Genomic DNA, 14,824 nt, shown 5'->3' on the forward strand with positions numbered 1-14,824 from the left:
ATTGAAACTGAATATATAAATACTTAGTTTGAATATTCAATTACATTTAACATTTAAAACTGAATGCAATATTAATTCAATACAGTTTCAAATCATGAAATACAAGTTACATTTATGAATTCACGTATTCCATTTTTTGCTGTACAAATTCAAAAATATGAAATTCAAATTCAATATCCTAATACAAATTCTAAATTATGAAATTGAAATACCATTGATGTTGGCACTGAAATCACTCCGTAATCAATCTGTGTTGAGTGTGTCAGGGCTGACGGCTGAGAGCTACTAGCTACTGCAGAGAAGGAGGGAGGGAGGAAAGATAAGCAAAACACTGGAGCAAACTATCATGCGGGGTTCGGAGGGCTCTCTCACTGTCTCTCTCTCTCTGTCTCTGTCTCTCTCTGTCTCTCTCTCTCTCTCTCTGTCTCTCTCTCTCTCTCTCTCTCTCTGTCTCTCTCTCTCTCTCTCTCTCTGTCTCTCTCTCTCTCTCTCTCTCTCTCTCTCTCTCTGCTCTCTCAAACACGCAGATTCACGCACAGGGAGGCTGTAGTAGGCTAGGAAGACAACACTCGTGCGCACTTCTGAAAGGGGGAACACTCGTTCCGCCCCTCAATAACGCTTTCCTTGTCTTAGACACTTTGCTTTTTTAACTGAAGAAAAACAACAACAACGCTGCCGCAGTATCATGACGAACCGGGGCACCCCCGAGCCCTGGGGATTTTGAGGCCGACCGAAGCACCATCTCGCACGGTCAAGAAGACCTCGCGTCTCCATCCCGGTGGTCGGGGGAGACGGAACGTCAAGGAGCCCAGGAGAAACACATAGCTACGCCAGAGACACCGGACCGCGACCGAAACAGAACGACGGAAAATGGCATCGTCAAGTAGCACGTCCCCAGAAGGAGGGACCCCGCCGCACAAGAACCGCATTCGGCAGGTGGGTCTCTGCTCTCTACAACCGCTACAAAACACTGTAGGGGACTAGGCGACATCCGCCGCATTGACGATACAGAGCGAATGTAGCCGCCTGTTCACCCTCCCTCCCGGTAGTCTACACGGTGCAGCACAGCACACTCTGTCGCTCTTCTCGTGCTGCGTGCATGCGGACTCCGGAGAGGAGACAGTCCATTTAAAAGGCGTTGTCCTAGTTACCACATCTATTTCACGGAGCTCCGTTTAGGTGCACAGCGAAACACAAGACACAAGACACAATCCCGATATTATTATTGATTATATCCTGTAGGTGAACTGATGTTGTCGTTTCAATTTCAAATGAAACGATGTGTTGTAATGATGATGCTGATCAACAACACTACCCGCAGGTAAACTATCCTAGACCGACTCCACTGATTCTATAGGCCTGGGATCAACCCGATTCAACCGCGGGACGATCGTTTTCTAATCATTTTTAGACTGCAAATAAGGTTACACTGTTCCGTTACAATACATATCTTTAGGGCCCAGTAGGATAGTCCCGTCAGAAACGCCACACCTGTCTGTCTGCATGCGGGCCCCGCAACGCAAACCAGAGTCTAGAGGTGGACTTTAGTTTAGGACAGTGCGTCCCGTCTCGTTATTATGTGTTTTACAGCTACGGCCCGGTGGACTGCTGCCCGTTATGTCCAACCGGTGACCGGCCGGTAAAGTGTCGGTATTATATGAGAGGTTTGTTTGCATGCAGGCGGGATTATCATATCATCGTCAGTTTGAGGTGATGGCCAAAGACAGCTAGGACTCTCTAGTAGGCCTATGAGGTCACATCCGCCTAATGTTTAGGCTATCCAGCCTATACAGTCATGTAGGGTTTCTCCTATAGGGGTTTAATGGTTGCTGAGGTTACAGTGTTTCTCCTATAGGGGTTTAATGGTTGATGAGGTCACAGTGTTTCTCCTATAGGGGTTTAATGGTTGATGAGGTTACAGTGTTTCTCCTATAGGGGTTTAATGGTTGATGAGGTAACAGTGTTTCTCCTATAGGGGTTTAATGGTTGATGAGGTAACAGTGTTTCTCCTATAGGGGTTTAATGGTTGATGAGGTTACAGTGTTTCTCCTATAGGGGTTTAATGGTTGATGAGGTAACAATGTTTCTCCTATAGGGGTTTAATGGTTGATGAGGTTACAGTGTTTCTCCTATAGGGGTTTAATGGTTGATGAGGTTACAGTGTTTCTCCTATAGGGGTTTAATGGTTGATGAGGTTACAGTGTTTCTCCTATAGGGGTTTAATGGTTGATGAGGTTACAGTGTTTCTCCTATAGGGGTTTAATGGTTGATGAGGTAACAGTGTTTCTCCTATAGGGGTTTAATGTTTGATGAGGTTACAGTGTGTCTCCTATAGGGGTTTAATGGTTGATGAGGTTACAGTGTTTCTCCTATAGGGGTTTAATGGTTGATGAGGTTACAGTGTTTCTCCTATAGGGGTTTAATGGTTGATGAGGTAACAGTGTTTCTCCTATAGGGGTTTAATGGTTGATGAGGTTACAGTGTTTCTCCTATAGGGGTTTAATGGTTGATGAGGTTACAGTGTTTCTCCTATAGGGGTTTAATGGTTCATGAGGTAACAGTGTTTCTCCTATAGGGGTTTAATGGTTGATGAGGTTACAGTGTTTCTCCTATAGGGGTTTAATGGTTGATGAGGTAACAGTGTTTCTCCTATAGGGGTTTAATGGTTGATGAGGTTACAGTGTTTCTCCTATAGGGGTTTAATGGTTGATGAGGTAACAGTGTTTCTCCTATAGGGGTTTAATGGTTGATGAGGTTACAGTGTTTCTCCTATAGGGGTTTAATGGTTGATGAGGTTACAGTGTTTCTCCTATAGGGGTTTAATGGTTGATGAGGTTACAGTGTTTCTCCTATAGGGGTTTAATGGTTGATGAGGTAACAGTGTTTCTCCTATAGGGGTTTAATGGTTGATGAGGTTACAGTGTTTCTCCTATAGGGGTTTAATGGTTGATGAGGTTACAGTGTTTCTCCTATAGGGGTTTAATGGTTGATGGGGTAACAGTGTTTCTCCTATAGGGGTTTAATGGTTGATGAGGTTACAGTGTTTCTCCTATAGGGGTTTAATGGTTGATGGGGTTACAATGTTTCTCCTATAGGGGTTTAATGGTTGATGAGGTAACAGTGTTTCTCCTATAGGGGTTTAATGGTTGATGAGGTAACAGTGTTTCTCCTATAGGGGTTTAATGGTTGATGAGGTTACAGTGTTTCTCCTATAGGGGTTTAATGGTTGATGAGGTAACAGTGTTTCTCCTATAGGGGTTTAATGGTTGATGAGGTTACAGTGTTTCTCCTATAGGGGTTTAATGGTTGATGAGGTTACAGTGTTTCTCCTATAGGGGTTTAATGGTTGATGAGGTAACAGTGTTTCTCCTATAGGGGTTTAATGGTTGATGAGGTTACAGTGTTTCTCCTATAGGGGTTTAATGGTTGATGAGGTAACAGTGTTTCTCCTATAGGGGTTTAATGGTTGATGAGGTTACAGTGTTTCTCCTATAGGGGTTTAATGGTTGATGAGCTTACAGTGTTTCTCCTATAGGGGTTTAATGGTTGATGAGGTTACAGTGTTTCTCCTATAGGGGTTTAATGGTTGATGAGGTTACAGTGTTTCTCCTATAGGGGTTTAATGGTTGATGAGGTTACAGTGTTTCTCCTATAGGGGTTTAATGGTTGATGAGGTTACAGTGTTTCTCCTATAGGGGTTTAATGGTTGATGAGGTAACAGTGTGTCTCCTATAGGGGTTTAATGGTTGATGAGGTTACAGTGTTTCTCCTATAGGGGTTTAATGGTTGATGAGGTTACAGTGTTTCTCCTATAGGGGTTTAATGGTTGATGAGGTAACAGTGTTTCTCCTATAGGGGTTTAATGGTTGATGAGGTTACAGTGTTTCTCCTATAGGGGTTTAATGGTTGATGAGGTTACAGTGTTTCTCCTATAGGGGTTTAATGGTTGATGAGGTTACAGTGTTTCTCCTATAGGGGTTTAATGGTTGATGAGGTAACAGTGTTTCTCCTATAGGGGTTTAATGGTTGATGAGGTTACAGTGTTTCACCTATAGGGGTTTAATGGTTGATGAGGTTACAGTGTTTCTCCTATAGGGGTTTAATGGTTGATGAGGTAACAGTGTTTCTCCTATAGGGGTTTAATGGTTGATGAGGTTACAGTGTTTCTCCTATAGGGGTTTAATGGTTGATGAGAAAACAGTGTTTCTCCTATAGGGGTTTAATGGTTGATGAGGTTACAGTGTTTCTCCTATAGGGGTTTAATGGTTGATGAGGTCACAGTGTTTCTCCTATAGGGGTTTAATGATTGATGAGGTTACAGTGTTTCTCCTATAGGTGTTTAATGGTTGAGGTGGTGGGTGTACTACTACTGAGGTTTCAGTGGGAGGAGCATGATGACGGTTTATTTATGTTTGTGTGTTTTATGTACTCTTTAAGAGAGATGAGTTACAGACAGTGTGTGTAACTGGACTGTGTGTCTGCCCTCCAGTGTAGTTGATGCCCCTCCCCTCCCCTCCCTACCTCCCCTCCCTACCTCTCCTAACCAACCTCCCCTCCCCTCCCCTCCCTACCTCTCCTCCCTACCTCTCCTCCCTACCTCTCCTAACCAACCTCCCCATCCCTAACCTCTCCTCCCTACCTCTCCTCCATACCTCTCCACCCTACCTCTCCTAACCAACCTCCCCTCCCTTAACCTCTCCTCCCTACCTCTCCTCACTACCTCTCCTCACTACCTCTCCTAACCAACCTCCCCTCCCTAACCTCTCCTCCCTACCTCTCCTCCATACCTCTCCTCCCTACCTCTCCTAACCAACCTCCCCTCCCTTAACCTCTCCTCCCTACCTCTCCTCCCTACCTCGCCTAACCAACCTCCCCTCCCTAACCTCTCCTCCCTACCTCTCCTCCATACCTCTCCTCCCTACCTCTCCTAACCAACCTCCCCTCCCTAACCTCCCCTCCCTACCTCTCTTAACCAACCTCCCCTCCCTACCTCCCCTCCCTACCTCTCCTCCCAACCTCCCCTCCCTAACCTCTCCTCCCTACCTCTCCTCCATACCTCTCCTCCCTACCTCTCCTCCCAACCTCCCCTCCCTAACCTCTCCTCCCTACCTCTCCTATCCAACCTCCCCTCCCTAACCTCTCCTCCCTACCTCTCCTATCCAACCTCCCCTATCCAACCTCCCCTATCCAACCTCCCCTCCCTAACCTCTCCTAACCAACCTCCCCTCCCTAACCTCTCCTCCCTACCTCTCTCCCCCTAACCTCTCCTAACTAACCTCTCCTCTCTACCTCTCCTAACCAACCTCTCCTCTCTATCTCTCCTCCCTAACCTCTCCTCCCTAACCTCTCCTCTCTACCTCTCCTCCCTAACCTCTCCTCCCTAACCTCTCCTCCCAACCTCTCCTAACCAACCTCCCCTCCCTACCTCCCCTCCCTACCAGTCCTCCCTACCTCTCCTCCCAACCTCCCCTCCCCTCCCTACCTCTCCTCCCAACCTCCCCTCCCCTCCCTCTCCTAACCAACCTCCCCTCCCTAACCTCCCCTCCCTACCTCTCCTCCCTACCTCTCCTCCCTACCTCTCCTCCCAACCTCCCCTCCCCTCCCTCCCTACCTCCCCTCCCAACCTCCCCTCCCTACCTCCCCTAACCAACCTCCCCTCACTAACCTCTCCTATCCAACCTCCCCTCCCTACCGCTCCTCCCCTCCCTACCTCTCCTCTCCTCTCCTCCTCTCCTACCCAACGTCCCCTCCCCATCCTTCTCTCCCTTTCAGCCCTGTAGGCGTCTGATGTATGAGATGGTGGAGTGTGTGTGTGTTTCCTGTCTCAGTGCACTCAGTCTCTCAGTCTAATTAGATTCCAGTAATGTACTGCAGAGCTACACACACTCTCTCACTCACTCACACAAACACACACACACACACACACACACACACACACACACACACACACACACACACACACACACACACACACACACACACACACACACGAGATGAGCCATGTTCATAGGATCTCAGAAATGAGATTTAGGATTGTTTGTGTAATCTATTATGAATTATATGTATCCCAAAACTAAAACTAGGACCAGGAGTGTTTCCATCTGGTAGTATAACCCAGAACTAGGACCAGGAGTGTTTCCATCTGGTAGTATAACCCAGAACTAGGACCAGGAGTGTTTCCATCTGGTAGTACAACCCAGAACTAGGACCAGGAGTGTTTCCATCTGGTAGTACAACCCAGAACTAGGACCAGGAGTGTTTCCATCTGGTAGTACAACCCAGAACTAGGACCAGGAGTGTTTTCATCTGGTAGTACAACCCAGAACTAGGACCAGGAGTGTTTCCATCTGGTAGTATAACCCAGAACTAGGACCAGGAGTGTTTCCATCTGGTAGTACAACCCAGAACTAGGACCAGGAGTGTTTCCATCTAATTCTTGTGGCAGCGGGGCGTTTATGCCTTGAACCGGCCTTGGCCAGAAGTATTACTAATATTCAACAAATAGAATACATTTTTCCCGTAGGAACAAAACAACCCCAACTCACATTTGCAGACCGAGGTGCTAGAGCAGCAACACAGATGACTGGTAAAATAGAGCTGCTGATGGGATCAAAGAGAGAGAGAGAGAGAGAGAGAGACAGAGAGACAGACAGAGAGAGAGAGAGGTTGAGAGAGAGAGAGAGAGAGATCCCTCTAACCATCACTCTTGCTCTTACTTCCATCACATACCACACACACACCTGCCTATTCTCTCTCTCTGTCTCTCTCTCTCTCTCCCTCTCTCTCTCTGTGTATCTATCTCTGCCTCTCCCTCTCTCTCTCTCTCTCTGTGTGTGTATCTATCTCTGCCTCTCCCCCTCTCTCTCTCTCTCTCTCTCTCTCTCTCTGTGTGTATCTATCTCTGCCTCTCTCCCTCTCTCTCTCTCTCTCTCTCTCTCTCTCTCTCTCTCTCTGTATCTATCTCTGCCTCTCTCTCTCTCTCTCTCTCTCTCTCTCTCTCTCTCTCCTCTCTCTGTCACTATCTGTCTCTCTCTCTGTGTCCCAATAGCTGTGTGTGTGTGTGTGTGTGTGTGTGTGTGTGTGTGTGTGTGTGTGTGTGTGTGTGTGTGTGTGTGTGTGTGTGTGTGTGTGTCCACTGGGAGTGGTGTGATGGCCTCTAACAGGAAGATATTCCTAATGAAACATTACATTACCTCACAGCTGCTTTCTGCTCTGGCTACAGACACACACACTAACCGTTACCAAGAATCTATCAGTCACCACACCCTGCATGGACTGGACCCCCCCCCAACTTTTACTGCTGCTACTCTCAGTCACCACACCCTGCATGGGCTGGACCCCCCCACCTTTTACTGCTGCTACTCTCAGTCACCACACCCTGCATGGACTGGACACCCCCCCCCACACACCTTTTACTGCTGCTACTCTCAGTCATCATCTATGCATAGTCACTTTAATAACTCTACCTACATGTACATATTACCTCAACTAACCGGTGCCCCCACACATTGACTCTGTACCGATACCCCCTGTATATAGCCTCCACATTGACTCTGTACCGGTACCCCTTGTATATAGCCTCCACATTGACTCTGTACTGTAACACCCTGTATATAGCCTCCACATTGACTCTGTACCGGTACCCCCTGTATATAGCCTCCACATTGAGTCTGTACTGTAACACCCTGTATATAGCCTCCACATTGACTCTGTACCGGTACCCCTTGTATATAGCCTCCACATTGACTCTGTACTGTAACACCCTGTATATAGCCTCCACATTGACTCTGTACCGGTACCCCCTGTATATAGCCTCCACATTGACTCTGTACCGGTACCCCCTGTATATAGCCTCCACATTGACTCTGTACCAATACCCCCTGTATATAGCCTCCACATTGACTCTGTACCGGTACCCCCTGTATATAGCCTCCACATTGACTCTGTACCGGTACCCCCTGTATATAGCCTCCACATTGACTCTGTACTGTAACACCCTGTATATAGCCTCCACATTGACTCTGTACCGGTACCCCCTGTATATAGCCTCCACATTGACTCTGTACCGTTACACCCCTGTATATAGCCTCCACATTGACTCTGTACCGGTACCCCCTGTATTTAGCCTCCACATTGACTTTGTACTGGTACCACCTGTATATAGCCTCCACATTGACTGTACCGGTACCCCCTGTATATAGCCTCCACATTGACTCTGTACCGTAACACCCTGTATATAGTCTCCACATTGACCCTTTACCGTAACACCCTGTATATAGCCTCCACATTGACTCTGTACCGGTACCCCCTGTATATAGCCTCCACATTGACTCTGTACCAGTACCCCTTGTATATAGCCGCCACATTGACTCTGTACTGTAACACCCTGTATATAGCCTCCACATTGACTCTGTACCGGTACCCCCTGTATATAGCCTCCACATTGACTCTGTACCGGTACCCCTTGTATATAGCCTCCACATTGACTCTGTACTGTAACACCCTGTATATAGCCTCCACATTGACTCTGTACCGGTACCCCCTGTATATAGCCTCCACATTGAGTCTGTACTGTAACACCCTGTATATAGCCTCCACATTGACTCTGTACCGGTACCCCTTGTATATAGCCTCCACATTGACTCTGTACTGTAACACCCTGTATATAGCCTCCACATTGACTCTGTACCGGTACCCCCTGTATATAGCCTCCACATTGACTCTGTACCGGTACCCCCTGTATATAGCCTCCACATTGACTCTGTACCAATACCCCCTGTATATAGCCTCCACATTGACTCTGTACCGGTACCCCCTGTATATAGCCTCCACATTGACTCTGTACCGGTACCCCCTGTATATAGCCTCCACATTGACTCTGTACTGTAACACCCTGTATATAGCCTCCACATTGACTCTGTACCGGTACCCCCTGTATATAGCCTCCACATTGACTCTGTACCGGTACACCCCTGTATATAGCCTCCACATTGATTCTGTACCGGTACCCCCTGTATTTAGCCTCCACATTGACTTTGTACTGGTACCACCTGTATATAGCCTCCACATTGACTGTACCGGTACCCCCTGTATATAGCCTCCACATTGACTCTGTACCGTAACACCCTGTATATAGTCTCCACATTGACCCTTTACCGTAACACCCTGTATATAGCCTCCACATTGACTCTGTACCGGTACCCCCTGTATATAGCCTCCACATTGACTCTGTACCAGTACCCCTTGTATATAGCCGCCACATTGACTCTGTACTGTAACACCCTGTATATAGCCTCCACATTGACTCTGTACCGGTACCCCCTGTATATAGCCTCCACATTGACTCTGTACTGTAACACCCTGTATATAGCCTCCACATTGACTCTGTACCAGTACCCCCTGTATATAGCCTCCACATTGACTCTGTACCAGTACCCCCTGTATATAGCCTCCACATTGACTCTGTACCAGTACCCCCTGTATTTAGCCTCCACATTGACTTTGTACTGGTACCACCTGTATATAGCCTCCACATTGACTGTACTGGTACCCCCTGTATATAGCCTCCACATTGACTCTGTACCGTAACACTTTGTATATAGTCTCCACATTGACCCTGTACCCCTGTATATAGTCTCCACATTGACTCTGTACCGGTACCCCCTGTATATAGTCTCCACATTGACTCTGTACCGTAACACCCTGTATATAGCCTCCACATTGACTCTGTACAGTAACACCCTGTATATAGCCTCCACATTGACTCTGTACCAGTACCCCCTGTATATAGCCTCCACATTGACTCTGTACCACCTGTATACAGCCTCCACATTGACTCTGTACCGGTACCCCCTGTATATAGCCTCCACATTGACTCTGTACTGTAACACCCTGTATATAGCCTCCACATTGACTCTGTACTGGTACCCCCTGTATATAGCCTCCACATTGACTCTGTACTGTAACACCCTGTATATAGCCTCCACATTGACTCTGTACCGGTACCCCCTGTATATAGCCTCCACATTGACTCTGTACCGGTACCCCCTGTATATATCCTCCACATTGACTCTGTACCGGTACCACCTGTATATAGCCTCCACATTGACTCTGTACCGGTACCCCCTGTATATAGTCTCCACATTGACCCTGTACCCCTGTATATAGTCTCCACATTGACTCTGTACTCCTGTATATAGTCTCCACATTGACACTGTACCACCTGTGTATAGTCTCCACATTGACTCTGTACCGTAACACCCTGTATATAGCCTCCACATTGACTCTGTACCGTAACACCCTGTATATAGCCTCCACATTGACTCTGTACCAGTACCCCCTGTATATAGCCTCCACATTGACTCTGTACCAGTACCCCCTGTATATAGCCTCCACATTGACTCTGTACCAGTACCCCCTGTATATAGCCTCCACATTGACTCTGTACCAGTACCCCCTGTATATAGCCTCCACAATGACTCTGTACCGATACCCCCTGTATAGAGCCTCCACATTGACTCTGTACCAGTACCCCCTGTATATAGCCTCCACATTGACTTTGTACCAGTACCCCCTGTATATAGCCTCCACATTGACTCTGTACCAGTACCCCCTGTTTATAGCCTCCACATTGACTCTGTACCGGTACTCCCTGTATATAGCCTCCACATTGACTCTGTACCGTAACACCCTGTATATAGCCTCCACATTGACTCTGTACCACCTGTATATAGCCTCCACATTGACTCTGTACCATAACACCCTGTATATAGCCTCCACATTGACTCTGTACCGGTACCCCCTGTATATAGCCTCCACATTGACTCTGTACCGTAACACCCTGTATATAGCCTCCACATTGACTCTGTACCACCTGTATATAGCCTCCACATTGACTCTGTACCCCCTGTATATAGTCTCCACATTGACTCTGTACCCCCTGTATAGAGCCTCCACATTGACTCTGTACCCCCTGTATATAGTCTCCACATTGACTCTGTACCCCCTGTATATAACCTCCACATTGACTCTGTACCGGTACCCCCTGTATATAGCCTCCACATTGACTCTGTACCGGTACCCCCTGTATATAGCCTCCACATTGACTCTGTACCCCCTGTATATAGCCTCCACATTGACTCTGCACCGGTACCCCTGTATATAGCCTCCACATTGACTCTGTACTGGTACCCCCTGTATATAGCCTCCACATTGACTCTGTACCGATACCCCCTGTATATAGCCTCCACATTGACTCTGTACCGATACCCCCTGTATATAGCCTCCACATTGACTCTGTACCGGTACCCCCTGTATAGAGCCTCCACATTGACTCTGTACCGGTACCCCCTGTATATAGCCTCCACATTGACTCTGTACCACCTGTATATAGCCTCCACATTGACTCTGTACCCCCTGTATATAGCCTCCACATTGACTCTGTACCGGTACCCCCTGTATATAGCCTCCACATTGACTCTGTACCCCCTGTATATAGCCTCCACATTGACTCTGCACCGGTACCCCTGTATATAGCCTCCACATTGACTCTGTACTGGTACCCCCTGTATATAGCCTCCACATTGACTCTGTACCGATACCCCCTGTATATAGCCTCCACATTGACTCTGTACTGGTACCCCCTGTATATAGCCTCCACATTGACTCTGTACCGATACCCCCTGTATATAGCCTCCACATTGACTCTGTACCAGTACCCCCTGTATAGAGCCTCCACATTGACTCTGTACCGGTACCCCCTGTATATAGCCTCCACATTGACTCTGTACCACCTGTATATAGCCTCCACATTGACTCTGTACCCCCTGTATATAGCCTCCACATTGACTCTGTACCGTAATACCCTGTATATAGCCTCCACATTGACTCTGTACCGTAACACCCTGTATATAGCCTCGCTTGTTATTTTACTGCTGCTGTTTAATTATTTGATACTTTTATTTCTTATTCATATTTGTTGGGGGGTATTTAAACAAAAAAATATATATATATTTGAACTGCTTGTATTCAGCATTTCACTGTAAGGTCTACACCTGTTGTATTCGGTGCATGTGACAAATACAACCTGATTTGATTTGGATCACGTGACTTGTATCTGCTCTGTGATTGGACGATGCAGACGCGAGGCTCATGGTTAGTGTAGTTTTCTGGTGCTCCCAGTAACTGAGGATAAAAACAGGACTTCTCAACACAGAGGTTGAAACATTCATAACCAATGGTCACGACATCAACATAGCAACTGTCTGGCAAAACCTCTGGAGAAAATAGAATGTCTACAATGCACAGTAATATCGTTGTGTGGTATCAGGCTAGGTGGTATCAGGCTAGGTGGTGTGGTATCAGACTAGGTGGTGTGGTATCAGACTAGGTGGTGTGGTATCAGACTAGGTGGTGTGGTATCAGACTAGGTGGTATCAGACTAGGTGGTATCAGACTAGGTGGTATCAGACTAGGTGGTGTGGTATCAGACTAGGTGGTGTGGTATCAGGCTAGGTGGTATCAGACTAGGTGGTATCAGACTAGGTGGTGTGGTATCAGACTAGGTGGTGTGGTATCAGACTAGGCGGTATCAGACTAGGTGGTATCAGACTAGGTGGTGTGGTATCAGACTAGGTGGTGTGGTATCAGACTAGGTGGTATCAGACTAGGTGGTATCAGACTAGGTGGTGTGGTATCAGACTAGGTGGTGTGGTATCAGACTAGGTGGTGTGGTATCAGACTAGGTGGTGTGGTATCAGACTAGGTGGTATCAGACTAGGTGGTGTGGTATCAGACTAGGTGGTATCAGACTAGGTGGTATCAGACTAGGTGGTGCAGTATCAGACTAGGTGGTATCAGACTAGGTGGTGTGGTATCAGACTAGGTGGTGTGGTATCAGACTAGGTGGTGCGGTATCAGACTAGGTGGTGTGGTATCAGACCAGGTGGTGTGGTATCAGACTAGGTGGTGTCGTATCAGGCTAGGTGGTGTGGTATCAGACTAGGTGGTATCAGACTAGGTGGTATCAGACTAGGTGGTATCAGACTAGGTGGTGTGGTATCAGACTAGGTGGTGTGGTATCAGGCTAGGTGGTATCAGACTAGGTGGTATCAGACTAGGTGGTATCAGACTAGGTGGTGTGGTATCAGACTAGGTGGTGTGGTATCAGACTAGGTGGTATCAGACTAGGTGGTGTGGTATCAGACTAGGTGGTGTGGTATCAGACTAGGTGGTATCAGACTAGGTGGTATCAGACTAGGTGGTGTGGTATCAGACTAGGTGGTGTGGTATCAGACTAGGTGGTGTGGTATCAGGCTAGGTGGTGTGGTATCAGACTAGGTGGTATCAGACTAGGTGGTATCAGACTAGGTGGTGTGGTATCAGACTAGGTGGTGTGGTATCAGACTAGGTGGTGTGGTATCAGACTAGGTGGTATCAGACTAGGTGGTGTGGTATCAGACTAGGTGGTATCAGACTAGGTGGTGGTATCAGACTAGGTGGTGTGGTATCAGACTAGGTGGTGTGGTATCAGACTAGGTGGTGTGGTATCAGACTAGGTGGTGTTGTATCAGACTAGGTGGTGTGGTATCAGACTAGGTGGTATCAGACTAGGTGGTGTGGTATCAGACTAGGTGGTGTGGTATCAGGCTAGGTGGTATCAGACTAGGTGGTATCAGACTAGGTGGTATCAGACTAGGTGGTATCAGACTAGGTGGTGTGGTATCAGACTAGGTGGTATCAGACTAGGTGGTATCAGACTAGGTGGTATCAGACTAGGTGGTGTGGTATCAGACTAGGTGGTGTGGTATCAGACTAGGTGGTGTTGGTATCAGACTAGGTGGTGTGGTAGCAGACTAGGTGGTGTGGTATCAGACTAGGTGGTGTGGTATCAGACTAGGTGGTGTTGTATCAGACTAGGTGGTATCAGACTAGGTGGTGTGGTATCAGACTAGGTGGTGTGGTATCAGACTAGGTGGTATCAGACTAGGTGGTATCAGACTAGGTGGTGTGGTATCAGACTAGGTGGTATCAGACTAGGTGGTGTGGTATCAGACTAGGTGGTATCAGACTAGGTGGTATCAGACTAGGTGGTGTGGTATCAGGCTAGGTGGTATCAGACTAGGTGGTGTGGTATCAGACTAGGTGGTGTGGTATCAGACTAGGTGGTGCGGTATCAGACTAGGTGGTGTGGTATCAGACCAGGTGGTGTGGTATCAGACTAGGTGGTGTCGTATCAGGCTAGGTGGTGTGGTATCAGACTAGGTGGTATCAGACTAGGTGGTATCAGACTAGGTGGTATCAGACTAGGTGGTGTGGTATCAGACTAGGTGGTGTGGTATCAGGCTAGGTGGTATCAGACTAGGTGGTATCAGACTAGGTGGTATCAGACTAGGTGGTGTGGTATCAGACTAGGTGGTGTGGTATCAGACTAGGTGGTATCAGACTAGGTGGTGTGGTATCAGACTAGGTGGTGTGGTATCAGACTAGGTGGTATCAGACTAGGTGGTATCAGACTAGGTGGTGTGGTATCAGACTAGGTGGTGTGGTATCAGACTAGGTGGTGTGGTATCAGGCTAGGTGGTGTGGTATCAGACTAGGTGGTATCAGACTAGGTGGTATCAGACTAGGTGGTGTGGTATCAGACTAGGTGGTGTGGTATCAGACTAGGTGGTGTGGTATCAGACTAGGTGGTATCAGACTAGGTGGTGTGGTATCAGACTAGGTGGTATCAGACTAGGTGGTGGTATCAGACTAGGTGGTGTGGTATCAGACTAGGTGGTGTGGTATCAGACTAGGTGGTGTGGTATCAGACTAGGTGGTGTTG

General features: G+C 47.5%; 1 protein-coding gene across 1 annotated transcript in view; it reads left to right on the forward strand.

The window, feature by feature from the left end:
• Positions 1–497: 497 nt before the first annotated feature.
• LOC106591060 (ankyrin-2-like) overlaps positions 498–14,824 on the forward strand; it is a 136,299-nt gene continuing 121,972 nt past the window's right edge. Inside the window, 1 exon segment of the mRNA XM_045717602.1 lies at positions 498–936. Coding sequence (XP_045573558.1) covers positions 871–936 — 66 coding nt within the window. The 5' untranslated portion in view covers positions 498–870.

This window comes from Salmo salar, chromosome ssa04 (genome assembly GCF_905237065.1).
Source record: "Salmo salar chromosome ssa04, Ssal_v3.1, whole genome shotgun sequence".
Classification (NCBI taxonomy): Eukaryota; Metazoa; Chordata; class Actinopteri; order Salmoniformes; family Salmonidae; genus Salmo; species Salmo salar.